The sequence below is a fragment of the Paramormyrops kingsleyae genome, chromosome 24, assembly GCF_048594095.1.
Source record: "Paramormyrops kingsleyae isolate MSU_618 chromosome 24, PKINGS_0.4, whole genome shotgun sequence".
NCBI classification, from domain to species: Eukaryota; Metazoa; Chordata; class Actinopteri; order Osteoglossiformes; family Mormyridae; genus Paramormyrops; species Paramormyrops kingsleyae.
The window spans coordinates 861,880-880,163 of NC_132820.1; the positions used below are offsets into that span (position 1 = coordinate 861,880).

The 18,284-nt window shown below is 48.3% G+C and overlaps 1 protein-coding gene across 1 annotated transcript; it reads left to right on the top strand.

Annotated features, from left to right (window-relative positions):
• The first annotated feature begins 13,897 nt into the window (after nucleotides 1-13,897).
• LOC111860117 (endosialin-like) lies at nucleotides 13,898-18,246 on the top strand. Its single transcript, XM_023843480.2, has one exon. It carries the CDS (start codon nucleotides 14,135-14,137, stop codon nucleotides 16,343-16,345), a length of 2,211 nt encoding a protein of 736 aa, XP_023699248.2. The 5' UTR covers nucleotides 13,898-14,134; the 3' UTR covers nucleotides 16,346-18,246.
• Nucleotides 18,247-18,284: the final 38 nt, after the last annotated feature.

An 18,284-nucleotide genomic window follows, 5' to 3' on the forward strand; every position in this document is an offset into this window, starting at 1 on the left:
CTTCTCTTCTGCCCGATGACTGACAGCGTGATCTCGCCCGAACCCCGTTCTGTCCAGCGCCTCTGAATATCGCCTAAGCCCTTTGAGCGCCGATGCCAATCGCCAACCCGTTTCTGTTCACCGACGACCACCTACACCTCCGGAATAGGATACCGACTGTTTATCCCCATTCTCCCTGACAGTTGTCACTGAGTTTTGTGCTGTCCATAAGAAGCTATCTTCTGGGAACGGATTGTCCGCTACCATACATCCTGACAGAGGCTGGCTGACCTGTGATCGGAATCTGTGGGGCTTTAGTGTCACGCCCACACAGGCGGGACAGAGCACCGGAGGCCGATCACCATTGGATCGGCCAGCTATTTAATTGCACTCAACCCGGCAGGCAGTGCAAAGTATTATTGCCATTCTAGTGATGTGCCTTACCGAGCAATTTCTATGTGTTTTGTCTTCCCAGTCTGCCTTCCCTGCTGTGTGCTACCTGAACGCCTGTCTCCCTGCTCCCTCGTCTACTCTCCTCCGTCCTCCCCGGATCCTCGTCTCGTCCACCTGTCCCGGACTGATCTCCACAGTTACCGACTCTCGCCTGCCTCTCGACCACGATTCAGCACGTCCCCCTTGGTTTCCGTACCTTCCGATCTCAGAAATAAAAACCTTTGCGTCCGCATCTCGGGGTTCGCCTCCTCCCTGCTCGGCCTCCCTAACACTTAGATTTGTGACTGGCCTGGCTATCATCAGCGTGAGGCAGGCTTGGTTACAGCTCCCGTCTTTCCCACAAGTAATGGTGACATCAGACACCACACAGAAATTGCTACATTCTCATGTTGTTTAGTGAAGACATTCCTCGGCGTAGAAGGTAACGCTGCTGTTAGCGATTGAGAAGCAGAGTAGCGTGGGACACCAAGCCATTCTGCTGGGTTTGGATTTTGGGGTTATTGTGGTGTCATTTTTTTATATTCCGTCCACCTTCTATAGCTACAGTGCGCCCCGAGTCTCTCCCAGGAAACACAAGGCATGAGGATAAGGAGACAGTCACACGCTGTGCACACTATGTTAGAGACACCAATTAACCTAGTACACCTCAGAGAGCCATGAGTGGGACTCAAACCCACAACCTTGAGGTGTCAGGCTAAGGCTGACTTTTGCACCTCAGTGCCAGCTGTGTCGCTCATCCGCTTCACTGTGTATTGTCGTGTGACTGCCCCACCGGCTTATTGGGACAGTGTGCGGCTCAGTGGGCAAAGCCTCTGTGCCTGTGATCAGAAGGTTGCTGGTTTAAGCCCGGCCTTGGCAGAATATGCACATGTCTGTCTGCCCTTGAGCAAAGCCCTTAACCACCAGCTCAATGTGCTCTGCTGTAGGTGGCTGCCCTTCTCATACCTTGGTGATCAATAGCTAGATGCATATTGCATCTGCACCAAAGGTACATCTGAAAAAACAAGAATCCCGTCAGTATTGAGGGTCCAATTTGTGAAGCTCAACTTCATGGTCTCAAAACATCAAAGACCCACCTGCCCGACCTCTTGGTTTTGTAGGCAGTTTGAACCTTGTTATTCTGTACATTTCTTGTCACTATTTGCTGCTTGCATCTCATCGTGTATAGAGTTATTCCTGGGGTGAGTCTTACTGGCGAGATGAAGGATGATGCTTCTCATCGAGACGCTGAAATAGAAGTTTGGAATTGGATCTTTTTTTCCGATGGAGGCGTCAGAAAAACTCAATGCTACAGCAAACCTTAGGAAGTAGAAAAGAATCACTAGTGTTGAATTTGATGGTCAGAACAGAGACACTTCATGTGTAGAGAGAACTCAAACTATCAGGTTGAAAATGACTACGTCGGTTAAGGAGCGTAACCCGAGTCAATCGTGCCCGAGCTCAGAGAGATGGAGAGAAAATGAACTAGGAGCTCATGAATCATAAGCTTTGCCAATATTATTTCTGTGAGCTTTACCGATCTGGGAGATTACGCTGAGTAACTCCACGCAGGCCAGGTCTGGTCTAACGACGCTGCCTTCTCATCCTGTGATTTCTCGTCACCATTATCCTGACCCCCCCCCCCCCCCCCCCACCCACTTGGTGGCAGCTGAATGGCACAGAGACGAAACTGCAGCCAGCAGGCAGGCTTTTCTCACTCTCTGCTAACCTGCTAATTACCACCTGCACCTAGACGCCAACCCATGCCATCGGCCCTTCGAGATGAACATCATTCTGGACCAAAATGTTTCCGAGGTCGCCTGAGTATCCAAGGGGGTCTGAGTGCAGCGCTTGTGACAGATGCTGCACGGGTAAGAAAATGTCCCTGAAAATGTCCCTCTTCGTTAGCCGTTCGTCTCCGAAACAGCCCCCCACGTTGCCGCGTTATGCTTTCCTGCACATCGCCGTTGTACTGTCTGTTTTGCCCTTGTGACCTTCCTGTTAGCTTTAACGAGGCAGGCTGCTCCCCTCTGACCTCACACGTTAACGAGGCAGGTGGCACTCACACCATTCTCTGCAAACTCCAGACACATCGGACGTGTCATTATTTCCCATATATTTCTGTGTTTTCATTGGCATTTACAAGATAAATTGAGTGCACCGTTGTTTTCATCGTGAATCTGAACGGACTGAATGCTTTGAGAGGAAGAGAGGAGGAGGTGAAGGGGGGCGAGGGCCGTCCCACCCGGGTGGCTGGGATCCGGCGATTCTCTGTAGCTGCTTTCACACCTCAGGGGATCAGGTGCTCCAGTCGCCCCACCCTAATGCGTTAAAGCCCACAGCGTTGTGGCGGGAGACACGGCACCGGCACGCAAATCTCTGGATGCACGGGGCAGCGTGTGGCCTCTGCTTCTGCCAACGGTAACATGCTACTTACTGTTGGTTCCTTCAGCAAGGCCCTTAAACCCCAGTCTGACCCTGCCTCCTTTTTAAAAGAGATACAAATTGAAATGAGCATCTGCTAAATAATTAATAAATTATAAGACGTGGAAGCCTTGTTTCATGTTTTAGGCCTTCAAAATCACCACAAAAAAATCCCATTTAATTCCCTGTTCTGTAAAAAATCCCATTTCATTCCCTGTTCTGTAAAAAATCCCATTTAATTCCCTTTTCTGTAAAAAATCCCATTTCATTCCCTGTTCTGTAAAAAATCCCATTTCATTCCCTTTTCTGTAAAAATCCCATTTCATTCCCTTTTCTGTAAAAATCCCATTTCATTCCCTTTTCTGTAAAAATCCCACTTCATTCCCTTTTCTGTAAGGTTTTTATGGGAGAAAGCCATTCACATCATCTGAACTTGTTGAAATGGTGAAATGACATTTTGATTAAAATGCAGCAACGTTTTTAAATCACAGTACGTGAAAGCCGGGCATCACAGGACGGACAGCACTGTGAGATATTCCCATCTAATCAAGATGCTTCTGCAGTGACGATCAGGACTGACTTTAACTTCCCAAATGTCATTAAATTGGTCTGGCTAATTACTTGCTCCTTGCTAGCCTGTGTGTGACATGATGATGATTGATGATGTTTTTTTTTTAAATACAGAATAACAGTCATTAAAATGAACAAGATAAAGAACTACAACAACAAATTTGTTAGGAATCTTATGTTAGTAACATTCACTAGGAGCAAATTGCTTATTTTGTGGCGGCCGTGCTGAGGAATATGCGTGGAACATGAATTACAGTAATACTTTACAGACGTCGCTCCTGTTTCTACTGAAGCCGATTTCCCACTTTGCCCACCTTCATTTAAATCCTGTGCAAATCGTATGTGCGACATGTGTCGGCACTGTAAGCGGGTTGCAGAATGGCCAGGGATCGCTTACGCACCGTGGGGGGGGGGGGGGGGGGGTGAGGAACGCATTCCTTAAGAAGTCAGTGCGCATACAGAAATTCCTCATGCGCTTCTGGAAATGGTTTGTCCCCATGTGCTGAAGGAGAAACATTTCACCAGGAGGCAGAGAGCCGGCCTCGAGTGCAACCTCCCAGGGTCCGCATTTGGGGGTTAGGGTTTCACCTCTTATGCAACAATAAGGCCATTGACAGGCGCCGCCCTGTAGGCCATCAGCAGGAGGTGCCCCGGGCAGTGGGAGGTCTCGCCCTCACAGTGCAGCCAGGCCATCAGGTCCTGGAGAACCTTGTCCCGTGGCTTGGCCCGTTTCTGCTATTCGCTTCAGCACTGGGGGGTCCCACAGTATGTGTGTTGTTACACTTTCGTAATGAAGCACTTTGAAATTCCGAATAGCTTGCTGGATATTTAGACAGTCAGACAATGGCATATGCCTGGAATATTTGAGGGTAACTGGCTTCTCAGTCAGACTGTCACAATATGCAGGGCTGGTTTTTGGAAATTCAGTTCTGATCACACAGTCTGTGTAAACATCTCGCATCTACGATGGTGATTCACCTAATTAGCGTACTTTATATTTGTATTATACCGCTGCTGACATTTATAATGAAGTACACCCTCCTGGGAGCTAGAGTCATTGTTAAATGTTGTCTGGGAATCGTTATATTGCTGAGTCCATGTGGATCCAATATGGCGGCCATGAGACTGGACTGAATTTCGGCAGATAATTGCTCTTCCGAGGTGAAGGGGCCAAACTAATGGGTCACAATAGTGACAGATCCAAAAGCCTCCTGTGGCTCGCACTAGGATAGAGCTGAATGACGGGGACCAGCCTTCTGCTGTGCAGTTACAGTGAAGTCCCACAATGCACTATCAAAGTGACATAAGAAAGCAAGAGCACAGCCAGGCGAGACGCCATGGAAACGACGCAGCGGGATGAGATATTAGTCTTTCTCTGTGATGTCATAATGAGAGGCAGACTCCCGCCACGATGCTGTCCAGTGCTGGCTTTAATCAGTGAGCTGCTCTGTGAAAGTCGCTCGCGTCGCTTAGGGGCCGGTGGACGGTGAGGTCTTACATACATGCGAGTGCTTCAGGGTATGAAGTCCCACCAAGAATCCTACAAAGCGAAGCAGAGACACATTTAAAATGTGGATTCACGGGGGGGGGGGGGGGGGGGGGTACTGTGCCTTTTCCCATGACACCCATGTCTCCACCCCCTCCCCTTCCTTGGTCTTCCTCCTTCCTGTGTAGGATTTCTGTAGTAGGTGATCCCATGTGTGCTATTAATGGTGTGGCAATGCCTGGTTTCCAGCTTAAGTACAATGCTATCTCGCTCCAAGTGTACCAAGCATGCACAAAGCAGAAGAATTAATCCATCAGGTGACCTGCAAAGAGCTGAGGCGTGAAGCTGCCGGATGAGCTGGATCACCACCCCACCCTCTCCTGAGCCGGGCGCGTTGACCTCCTCGACCCTGGGCGGATCAGTCAAGGGCTTCAGCAGAACCTCCATCACTTAATCACCCCATCGTTGAGGCTTAGCGGCTGGCCTTTACAGTGGCGTCCAGCCCATTGCAGTGACCATGGTGTCTCTGCAGCACGTACTGTTACGGGGTGCAGATTGAGGATGGAGACTCGTCTTTCTGAGGGTCCAGGACGCTGCTTGCTAGGCTAACTGCAGCACTATTCTTCCTTCCTCATCTATCTAACAAGAAAATTAATAATTATTGTTCGTTTAAATAAATCCTTCATTTTTATTTTGGTGAAGCACTGCTTCCAAAAACAACAGACCAAAAGAGAAGGTGATTTTCTCATATGACTGTTAGCAAAGTATTTGCCGTAGCAAAGTATAGCTGAAACAGGTATTAAATGCCTGGTCTGCTCTGCTGTTGTTGGACTGCATTTCTGGTGATTCTCCTGTTTATGGGAACTTTAGCCAGTGCATTCCCTAACTTATTTTTTCCCAAATAAATACGACTTTTTAGGAACTAAGGCTTCAGAAAGCTTTTAGAAAAATGCATCATGGCTCCGGTCATTTTGTCCCTCGCGGTGCCACATTCTGGTGTCGACGCCAGTCTGCCTCCAGCACCATCTTCCTCCTGTGCTGTCAGCACCATCCTCCCAGTCCTGCTTTTACATTGGACTGCTAACAAATTCAGCAGCACAGACTCTCAGACAAAACACTCAGGCACAAAGAATGTAAACGCTGCATGATGCAATTTCCTCTCCCTGAGATTTTTTTCCCAGTTATATTTCTAACAAAGTCTAATCCAGAATGAAAAAAATATATATTGATAGATGTTCAAAAGCTGTAACTTAAAATTCATTGAATTAAGGTGTGCTTATTAGTGCATTACTGTAATATTAAATAAATTCCACCAAAGAATGATTAACTTATGGATGCCTTCATATCCATTAACTGAGAAGTGGTCCTTTGATGACTTAAAAGCTAATTTTGTAACACAAAAACACCATTAGTAATAAAAACAACATAAATAAAAGCAAATTTTAGATTTTCCTTTCAAGTCCAGTAATCTTGTTTAGTGACCATGGAGATAAAGTGTGATTGGACTTCTGAAGGAATATGGCGGTCACAGTCTGTGCCATAGTTAAGCATAATGTCTGAAGGAATACGGCTGTCACAGTCTGTGCCGCAGTGAAGCATAATGTCTGAAGGTATACGGCTGTCACAGTCTGTGCCGCAGTGATGCATAATGTCTGAAGGTATACGGCTGTCACAGTCTGTGCCGCAGTGAAGCTCAATGTCTGAAGGTATACGGCTGTCACAGTCTGTGCCGCAGTGAAGCACAATGTCTGAAGGTATACGGCTGTCACAATCTGTGCCGCAGTGAAGCTCAATGTCTGAAGGTATACGGCTGTCACAGTCTGTGCCGCAGTGAAGCTCAATGTCTGAAGGTATACGGCTGTCACAGTCTGTGCCGCAGTGAAGCATAATGTCTGAAGGTATACGGCTGTCACAGTCTGTGCCGCAGTGAAGCATAATGTCTGAAGGTATACGGCTGTCACAGTCTGTGCCGCAGTGAAGCATAATGTCTGAAGGTATACGGCTGTCACAGTCTATGCCGCAGTGAAGCTTAATGTCTGAAGGTATACGGCTGTCACAGTCTGTGCCGCAGTGAAGCTTAATGTCTGAAGGTATACGGCTGTCACAGTCTGTGCCGCAGTGAAGCATAATGTCTGAAGGTATACGGCTGTCACAGTCTGTGCCGCAGTGAAGCATAATGTCTGAAGGTATACGGCTGTCACAGTCTGTGCCGCAGTGAAGCTTAATGTCTGAAGGTATACGGCTGTCACAGTCTGTGCCGCAGTGAAGCATAATGTCTGAAGGTATACGGCTGTCACAGTCTGTGCCTCAGTGAAGCTTAATGTCTGCTATGAAGTAACGCCTAGTATTAAAGACAAAAGTGAAAACCTCAGGTATGCATGGAGGGAGCCTGGTCGAAGCCTGGATGATTTCCAGGCTGGAGCTGTGGACTTAAGAGAGGGAGGGGGCCACATGCTATAGACATCAGGAGGAGGGTGGGCAAGGGGAGAAATGGAGGTAGAAAGGTCACTTCAGACACCCCCTCCCCCTCCCCCTCCCCTGAATAGCTACTCGGCTGCCAGAGAGCTGCTAACCATCAGGGACTCTAAGGCAACCTGGCTGATTGCAAAGCCAGACGACTTAAAGGGAGAGAAGCGCAGAGCAGCCAAGGAGGAAAGTGGCCCGAGCGGACCAGCAGGCCCCGATTCTGCTAAGCACCGAGCAGCAAACGCACTTTAATGCCAGCGTGATGTGGCTGATTTCCTTTGGCTTGTCGACGGTCACATGCACGGGATTTGACCCTCCTGCTGGAGTCTGAAGGCAGTTTCCCATCTGTGCTGGCTCTCTAACAGGCCACAGGTCCTACCTGCACGCTGGGAATCCATGCTGGTAAAATCCAAGGTTGAGTGACCACGATATACAGGGCCGAAGGCTATGGAAATTATATCGAATCCAGCTTACAGGGATGGGTTTTATAGTCTTATCTATCACGCAATATTTGCCTAGATTCAATTCAGTATTCCTAGACATGAACCGTAAAGACGATGCATTGGTGCGGTTTGTCCTCTTGATCGTTTGCTGCTCTAGACTAATCTAAGTGTCATTTAACAGCCAAAGTTCCTGGCTTCACGCAGAACAATCATGGCAACATTTCCTACCCAAGGGTTCATCCATCTATCCATGCTACAGGCATCAGGCAGGGAATAACCCAGGTTTTCCTAAGGGTGTAGTAGGAAATTCGTTAATATTGATATATGTCAGCTGTGTCTACCAACTGAAATGAACAGATAATTGCAGCTCATGGATTGTTCGCCGAGCTATGAGAGTGTTAAATGAAAATAACAAAGACGAAATATAAGGTTATAATGATGAGGCCCCTTTGAAGCCTCCGTAGTCCGTAGACCGGCAGACCCGGAGTGGCAGACTGGGAGAAAATGTGCGAATGGATGTTTTCATCTCAAGGCCAGACATCGCCGTGGTGGCCTGTGAAGAGCTGGGGGAGCTTGGGGGAGGGGGGGGGGGGGGTAATGGTGCTACGAGTTTAGGCTCCAGGCCAAAGTGTCCCAGAGTCGGCAACACCCAGGTGATAAGATGTAAAAGCCCTGCAGCATCACAAAAGCTATTTATTTACATTAGTAAGTCAGCAGAACGTCAGTCTGATGGCACTATGTCTGAGAATGCTGCAAAGTCAGCCTGGGATCCCCCGGCCCGGTGACTCTTCCACAGCGACGCCGCCAGTCCCTCCATCTGCCCGTCCACCTGGCTGTGCCAGGCAGCCAGCTTTCTATGGTAGCCGTGTCATAGCTGAGGGAGAAGGTCAGAGTGGGTGCGCGCCAGTCCGCATTTCATTAGAATCATTCGGATTCCACTAAGAGTGCTAGTGCAGCGTTGTGGTGAGTCTGGAACCTGTCCCAGGCGGCACTGGGCTGGGGGACACCCAGCACAGGATGCCAGTTCATCACAGGACTCACAGTCACCTCCACACACAAAGAGTGGGGATGGGATTCAAACCCACACGATACGGGGAGAACATGTAACCTCCACACACACAGAGCAGGGGTGGGATTCAAATCCACAACCCTGAATATTTCCACTTTGAATAGATTGCACGTAGATTAAATCATACTGCATTTCCGACCAGTCCAGCGCATTGCCCAGATAAATGCTTTCATTTTTTCAGCTGAAAACCCGGTGAGCGTTTTGATGAAGTCCTTGCTTTCACCATGTCATTCATCCTGGTGTAACTGAATTATCATCAGTGCACAGTCTGCACCTAAACTATGGAATGGAGGAATTTTGTAATTATAGAAACGCTGCTTTGCTGATCACTTTCAAATGAGCTGCTGCCTTAAACGGCATCATTCCCTGAGAAGAAAGCGCGGCAGGTATTCGTCGTTCTCTAACAAAGGCCTGATTAATACGCAATGACCTTCCTGAAAATTATTATATGACTGGATTTAAAGGGTTTTTTATAGAAGCATATGTACCTGCAGCTCCATCCATTATCAAACAGTCATCTTCCCATTTTTATGTGCTTTACAGTCAGGTGCTAAAGTGCTAAATGCAATCATTAGGTAAATAATGTGATAATTCATATAACGATGAATTATAAAGAAAATTCTGATTGAGGATGGAGTGGTGAATTACATGTGTGTCTGTATGTGCCTGTGTGTGTGTGTGTGTGTGTGCCTGTGTGTGTCAGTGTGTGTGTGTGCCTGTGTGTGTGTGTGTGTCAGTGTGTGTGTGTGCCTGTGTGTGTGTGTGTGTGTGCCTGTGTGTGTTTGTGTGTGTGTGTGTGTGTCAGTGTGTGTGTGTGCCTGTGTGTGTGTGTGTGTGTGTCAGTGTGTGTGTGTGCCTGTGTGTGTGTGTGTGTGTGTGTGTCAGTGTGTGTGTGTGCCTGTGTGTGTCAGTGTGTGTGTGTGCCTGTGTGTGTTTGTGTGTGTGGATGTGTGCCTGTGCATGTGTGATTACAAGTCCTCCTCTACTGGATGAGTATTTCAAATATGTTGGACATTTGACTGTGCAAAATAATCCATAGCCTTGTTTAGATGTCTCTATCAGATTTCCAAAAGTTTTGTTGATTTTTAAGAAATGTGCTTCTACCGTGGCACCCAGGGACAGACCTAAATCCCCCCCAATACCTGCACACCCCTCATCAGCAGCAGGTCAGGTTAGATAATGCTGGACCCACCCGTCCATTTTCCATAGCCGCTTAACCAGTGCAAGGTCACTGTAAGCTTGGATTCCATCACAGGACAAATAGCACCAGAATAGTGAGAGGAAACCCACTGACACAGAGGCACACAGAGACACAGAGGCACACAGAGACGAAGAGGCTCCCAGAGACACAGAGGCACACAGAGACGAAGAGGCTCCCAGAGACACAGAGGCACACAGAGACGAAGAGGCTCCCAGAGACACAGAGGCACGCAGAGACGAAGAGGCTCCCAGAGACACAGAGGCACGCAGAGACGAAGAGGCTCCCAGAGACACAGAGGCACGCAGAGACTAAGAGGCTCCCAGAGACACAGAGGCACGCAGAGACGAAGAGGCTCCCAGAGACACAGAGGCACGCAGAGACGAAGAGGCTCCCAGAGACACAGAGGCACGCAGAGACGAAGAGGCTCCCAGAGACACAGAGGCACGCAGAGAAAACAGAGAAGAAGACAGTGCCCCCGCCAAGGCACCAGACCTCCTAAGGTCGACGCCGACGTCCCAAATGAAGGATGCAGATAATCCTTCTTATTGTCTAGTGGAAACAGCCCAGGCAGCTTCATGGGAATGAAAACTACAAACCAACACCCCGATGCTTGCAGCTATTATCACTTTTAGAACTTGGAGCAATTATACAAGTGGCCATAATTTATTGCATCTGTGATGCTGGTGCAAATTATCAGTCACGGTGCAACAGAGACTAAACAGACTCAATGAGTCTTATCTATCCCTGCACAAATTACATGCAATTAGAATAAATGCCACGTTTAATGTATGTGTGTGTGTGTGTGTGTATATATATATATTTTTTTTCTACAACATGATGCAACTTATCTACGGAGCTCCACTTGTTAATATATGAACCAGACCAAACTAATCAAACTGTGACTCACTTGCTACTCAGATCCTCTTGACTGGCTAGATACATCAGTGATGAGCCTTTTCTACTCGTGTTCCATTGAACATGGAGTCAGGAACCATCTCAGGAACACTACTGTCTCCACAATTAGGCCAGTATTGCTGTCAAAACTGAGTTTCGACATGCATCTGTAGTGTAGAACCATTTTGGACTTCTGCACTAAAGGGAAGACATTAATGTACCTGCTCGTTTGCAGTTAAATGACTAATGCGTGGATATATTTAAACATCCCGGCAGTTCAGGAATCAGCTCACTGCGTTATTTTATCCCTGAAACATATTATACAGTACAGTATTTTGAGAAGGAATACAGCATATTGTACATTCTGCAGAGTTCATCCAGGTGTTACTGCTATGGCTGCTTAAACAGCCTTTGTTAGAAACTCGTAGACTTACCTTAAATCATATACATAATGATTTTCTCATGTGTAGCATCACAGAGCAGAAATGCTTGTTTTTCTCTCTCGGTGAAGGTTTCATAGACTGAATAACAAGGCTTGTTATTCTGCTTTTACACTCCAGAGCAGGGAGGTCTGCATAACAAACTGTGCGCAGCAGTACTTGGGCTGTTAGCACTAAGGACATTTTTCTTTAGAAGAATTCACAGGTCGATTCAAAATGGGCTCTAAGCGAACTGCACAAGCTCAGTCTGATAGCGGCTGCGGAAAATGCTGCACTATTGTGGGTTACAAATAAAAGTAATCAGGATTTATTGACTTTCAAAGACTGGGTTTGGAGAAAAGGGGAACCATTATTCACTGTGATCCCTGTCCTTGACAAATTGCAGAAAGTGACAAATAAAGATTCTGAGAGTGAACATCTCAGCCGCCTCCCTGTCAGCATGTCCTTCTGCTGCCTTAGGAGACTGAAATGGCCACTGAAATGGCCGCTTGGCGCCGTCTGTTTTCATACGGATTTTGTAACACAAGCAGTTATACAAAGTTTGAACTGAATTCCCTCATTGAGATCTCTCAACCAAAACTCAATAATCAGATATGGCTTTCTACAGAGTTTAATTACATATAAATTGTGAATTAGTGAATCCTCTTTCTATGTGAACTATGTGTGCATTGACCATTGAGAAATCTCTCTTTTTTTTTTTTTTGTGCTTGGTCAATGCGCTTACTAACTTTATCACTGCGGTAAATATGAATGGGAAGGACTCATCTATGGAATATTCTGGAAGCAGACTGGTGCAGATTTGGGTTCCATTGGGGAATTTGGATGGATGCAGAAGAGGCTCATTTTTAACCTTTGTCCCGTGTTAGCTTTCAGTTCCTATCTCTTATGTTAAATGGGTCGGCGCCGACCCGTGTATTAAATCAGCCATCAAATACCCTCAAAACAATCATTTATCATCCAATTTGTTTCTTACCTCTTGGTTACCTTGTTAGGCTTCCTTATCCATGTAAAGATTGGTTTTAGTATTTTTGGTGTGGCTTTCTGGACAGCATACCTCTCATTTTCAAAAAAAAAAAATAATGGTAAAATAAACCTCAAGAGAATCATATAACTAAACTGAATTGGTCTTATCTTGCCTTGCATGCCTGGGCATGCCTTTCCTAGTGAATTTTTATTTATTTTTACATTTTGTTTAAATACAGGTTTCTGATGCAGTACACAAATTTATGTAGTGCTTTTATGCATTTTAAACTTACATACGGGTCGGTGCCGACCCGAACACCATAGGAAGGCTAAAGAGCTTATCAGGACCTGCTGTTTCTCCTCAAGACCCCATCCCATAATATAACACATTGTTTCACAACAATCCCAAAGTCATCCCTGCTTTCTCCATGAAAAAATTCCCCAAAATCTTCACATAAGCCTTTGGGATAATTCAATATTTATTTGCATACCACAAACATAAACAAAGCCAAGGGTATGACTTTGTGCTCTGTTATTAGAGACCTAGCTGTGCCTCCCCACCCCCACCCCCACAGGCCTCATTTAAGAAGAGAGCTTCACAAACAGAATGAGTCCATCATTCTCTGGTCAGCTGTCTCCTCACATTTGACAGAAAACTGGGCGCAAGCAAGAAGGAAAGAGGCAATGAAGACGGAGACGGAGGGGAACGGCACATATACACGATCAACACAATTAAATTCTGCAAAGTCCAACTTTAAAAAGGCCAAAAGGGACTTTTTAAAACGTGGGTGGAAGGTGGTTTGGACATAATTAGCACTTCCACCGAGATGGAAAGATTCAGTGGATCTCAAGGCGTGGGAGGAAATGTTATTTACATTCTCGCATGTAATAATGGGTGCTGATGGACCGAAGTGGCCTTCCCCACTTGGAGCAGAACCATACGTCATAACCTTTCCGACCTGCTGTAGGTGAACAGACCAAATGCAAAAAAAAAAAAAAAAAAAAAAAAAAAAACAGAACACGGAGGAAAATGATTTCCAGTGTGTGGAGACAATTGTCTGTTTGTTGTGTAGGGAGAACTTCCCAGGAAAAGTATATAGGAATATGCAAGAACACATGTGAGGAAAATGTAAATGGAAAAAAGAAAAAAAAAACCAGAAAGAACTCCCAAAAGAAAAGCAAGACAAAGAATCATACATTCCATGAAGAGAGGCTGCCGTTTGTCTTCTGATTTTTCTCTCCTTATGGCAAAAAAGAAGGGAAAAGGTTTATATAAAAGCCTGAAGCTATACAGCTTGATTAGCCTTGGATGGGGGGGTTGGGGAGTGGGTGGAGGGGTGCATTTGGCAGGGATCCAAACTATCGCCTTAAACCAGCTTATAAAAACCATACGGCGGGCAGAGAAAAAAGAGACACACAAATCAGTCACCCCTCCCTCCACACAAATGGCCCACCCCCGTCCTCTGAAAACATCCTTTTCTCTAATTTTCCCTCCCTCTTTCCTTTGCTCCCTCCCTCTCCCCTTCTCCCCCTCCAGATTTTGGAGAGTCCTGCACAGAACCAGAGGTCTGTGTGCGGGAAGGAGGTAGGAAGCAACGGGACAGGGGCAAGAAGTAGAAGTTGGAGTGAGACTTTGAGGAGGAAAGGGGAGAAGTGAGTTTTAGCAGGAGAGGGGAGTGAAGCAGGAGGGCTGCCAGTGTAGTGAAGCAGTGAAGCAGGAGGACTGCCAGTGTAGGACAGGTGAGGGACCCCACAGCTTTGTGGAGAATGCGTCCTGCCATGCACGGCTATGTTCTGCTGTCCGTGATCTACGGGTTTTGGTCGCCCTGGGTGTGGGGCCAGGAGTTGAAGGAGCGGGATGCCCTGTGCAGTGAGGATGGCTGCTTCGTGGTGTACTTCCAGAGAAAGACCTTCCTGGACTCCTGGAGGAGCTGCAAGGAGAAAGGTGGCAACCTGGCCACGTTGAAGAGGCGTGAGGACGCGGATCTCATCGGCAAGCTCTTCTCCGGCGTGGAGCCGCGGGGGCCCCGCAGTCGGGTGCGGCTGTGGATCGGGCTCCAGAGGCAGCCGCGCCAGTGCTCGGCCACCAGGCCCCTGCGTGGCTTCACCTGGGTCACCGGCGACCAGGACACCAGGTACACCAACTGGCTCCGGGACGACTCGGCCAGCACCTGCACGGCGCCCCGGTGCGTGGTGATGATTCACGACACCGAAAAGGCCGACCATAGAGACAACTTTAAGTGGCTGGACGGCTCGTGCTCTCTCCCTGTGGATGGCTTCCTCTGCCGCTATACCTACATGGGCATGTGCCGGGCTATGCCAAATGAGGGCGGGGGGGCGGCCCGCTACACCACGCCCTTTAACCTGCACACCTCTCTGCTCAGCTACCTGCCATTTGGCACCGTAGCTACTGTACCCTGTCCGGATGGGACTAAGGGTGACCAGTCAGTGTTGTGCATGCTCAGGGAGGACGAGAAGGTCGGCTGGTCCAGAGATGCCCCGCTGTGCTCCGACACACCCACAAACTGGTGCGAGGAGGACAACGGTGGCTGCAATCACTACTGTATCAATGCAGAGACTCACTACTACTGCGGGTGCTCGGATGGCTTCCTTCTGGATAAGGACGGTCAGACTTGTGTGCAAGTAGACAACTGCCTCGGAGTCCCTTGCGAGTTCGAATGCCAGCCCACTCTCAGGGGTTACCTCTGCACATGCCCAGAAGGCTACCTGTTAGCTCCCAATGGCCACGACTGCCTGGACATAGACGAATGTCTCCAGAGCCCGTGTCCCCAGCTGTGCATCAACGCACCGGGGACCTTTGAGTGCCGCTGCGGCGAAGGATACCAGGCAGACGCGGGGGGGGACTGCCAGGATGTGGACGAGTGCCTGGAGGACCGCTGCGCGCACAGCTGTGAGAACTTGCCCGGTTCCTTCAGCTGCCACTGCCGCCTGGGGTACTCCCCCGTGCCTGAGGATCCCAGCCGCTGCCAGGACACAGACGAGTGCCAGATCCCCGGTACCTGTCATCAGATGTGCGTCAACTACGAGGGTGGCTTTGAATGCCATTGTGAGGAGGGCCGCGAGCTCCAGCCTGATGGCTATTCCTGCATGCCCGTCCAAGACGTTACAGAGTTACCCGCTGCTACCATTTCATATCTAAGTATGACCAGCTTACCAGGAGCCCCCTGGGTACCCCAGATCCCTGACTTTTGGGTACCTCCGCTGCCAGACTGGCTGACTGACAGTACCTCCCTCAACTGGCTGACAGAGGCTACCAGTCTTGAGCAGCTACCGACTGACCAAACACAACTGACGGATACACCATCAGCAAGGCCCACAGATGGACGTAACAATGGACGCGCTGTTTCTGATTGGACGGGAAAGACCAGAATAGCCTCCTTAGCACCGACAGCCACACCTGATTGGTCCGAGGAAGAAAGTACCACAAGTTCACCTGACACACCAGACTGGATCGAGGAGGAGAGCACAGCAATGCCATCAGTGGCCTCTACATCACCATCGGGATGGAGTGCGTGGCAATGGTGGTGGCAGAGCTCAACTTCAGGAGCCTCAGAAGATTACGTTGGACAGGAGGGTGATGGGCACCTGAGATCCAGAGGAGCTGAATCTGAGAAAAGGGCTACAACACCTTCTGGTGTCTCCACGACTTCCCCCAAGTCCAAAGCAGGAGTCACCATAGAGCGACACACGCCTCCCCTTTTCCTCACTCCCCACACCCCCTCCACCCCAGCGCCGGGGCAGTCGGGGAGCGAGGGCAAGCAGCGGCAGGACAGGAGCTGGCTGGTGGTGGCCCTGTTGGTGCCGCTCTCCATCTTCGTGGTGATCATGCTGGCCCTGGGCATAGTGTACTGTACCCGCTGTGCAGTGCAGCCGCGCAGCAAGAGCGCCGCCGACTGCTATCGCTGGATTACCAATTCCAGGCCGGACACCTCCAGCGCCACCAAGTCCCGCGTGTAGCCCGGGGAGGGGCGGGTCTGTGCTCGTGCACAAACTGAATCAGTGACAGGGGAAGAGCAGGGGGCCCTTCTCATCCTGCTGCTTCTGCTACTTTCAAAACATGGGAATTTTCTGCACATTAAGTGCCTTCTGCAAATGCCTGATGCTTCCGGAAGATCTCATTCCCCAGCGGTGCTAACTTGGAATGTTAGGAATTTCTCCTTTAAGGTTATTAAAGAAAATGAGGTGAAGTGTATTGTAAGAAATGGGGGGGGGGGGGGGTGCAGAAATCAGTGTATGTCTATATTGTGGGTCGCTTTGGACCTGCGTTTACGGCTTATTTCCTTAGATACGAGGACGGACGGGAGTGTGGATCGCCGATGCGCTAAATCAGATCCGATGCTAATAGGACGGAGCTGTGAACCTGAAGTATATGTGAATGCAGCCTGGCTTTGAAAATCAATGCCTGTAAAAACACTTATTTAGATTTATGCTTGACTTCACATGTGCACATATTACGAAGAGCAAGGCATTAGCCACATACATATTTGTGTGGCTGCACTGTTTATGAATGTTTTGAAGTTGGATTTGCGGTGAGTTTTCTATGGCTCGCGCGGTTCTGGAGTTATTTACTAATGCCTCGGTCTTGAAAGCACAGGAATCATAAATTAAACCCTTAAACTCCGCCGTTGAAACAAAGGCACGAAAAAATAAGTTTCCTGGCTAGCAAATGTCTATGCGCTGAAACTGATCGCTTTAATTTTGCAGCTCAGAGGCAGGAAGATCCAGCTGCAATAAGAGAATCATAAATGCATTGCACTGATCTGAGTTCAGATCCAAATCCTTCATAGGCATCAAAGCCAGCGTTATTTTCTATTGACGTATTAATCAATCAAGAAGCACCATGAAAAACTGAAACCTAATATGTCTTCCTATGATTAGTGATTCTGGCCTGGACCTATTAAGCCACATGATTTCCTAACACAGCTTCTCCCAGTCTTTGTTCTTTAGCCATGTTATAGTGCCCCCTAGCACCTTTTTAGTAACACAGTCATAGACACCAAGTACGTAGGGACTGGTTTTGCTGCGGCATAAATTGTACTGCAACACTGAACAACCCTCTCTAGTACAGCAGAAAGAATGTGAAAAGCGCAGATTTGTTTGGCTTTTTGTGGGGTGCGTGATACCATGGAGCACTACAGCCTGACTTAGATCATTTTTGTCACAAGTTTAATTGGACATCATGTCATGCAAGTGTTTGATTTACACTTCAGTTGGCCGTGCTGGGCTGCACTCAGCCTGGAGCGCCTGGTGAAGCAGAAGGATGGAACCCTTCTGCCAGGCCCGATTATGTCTGTCTCAAGTCGTGCTCTCAGGAAATGCTGATCCCATTTACTGTATGCGGCCCGAAAATGCGAGGGGTCAGCAGATAGCGGTCCTTTGGAGAAGCGGCAGATGAAGTGTGGAGGGAGGCGGGAAGGGTGTGAACAGAGGGAGCTGGGGGGGGGGCGTCCCAAACCCCGCAGGACCACGGCGCTCCGAGAGACGCGCTCCTGCTGGCCCTTCACAGTGGTTGCACCACCTGATCCAGGTCATCCTTCTCACCCTATTTAGATCTTCACTCTGGAGGCGTTTTCCAAAGGCTCTGGCTCTGCTTTCTGTCACACCTCAGATCTGAGCACATCGTGCCAGAAAATCTGGGTGGGCTTCGCCTCACACACATTCCGGTCGGTGATTTCTCATTGTTACGTGTCTCAGCAGTGACATGACTTGGGTCAGCGCGTATGAACACAAATCAGCGACTAATACTGTTCAAATTCACTTGCAACATTACTTCTAATAAACTTGTCAAACTTGACAAAGACTGAATTCGTACCGCCTGCACTAGAGATTTATTTCAAATAAAAACATCTTTTCTGCTACCTTGGATGTCTCCATCATTTCCAGCCCCCATGTCTTT

Coding starts and splice junctions, on each gene's coding strand:
- LOC111860117 (XM_023843480.2), top strand. CDS start 14,135: ATGCGTCCTGCCATGCACGGCTATGTTCTGCTGTCCGTGATCTACGGG.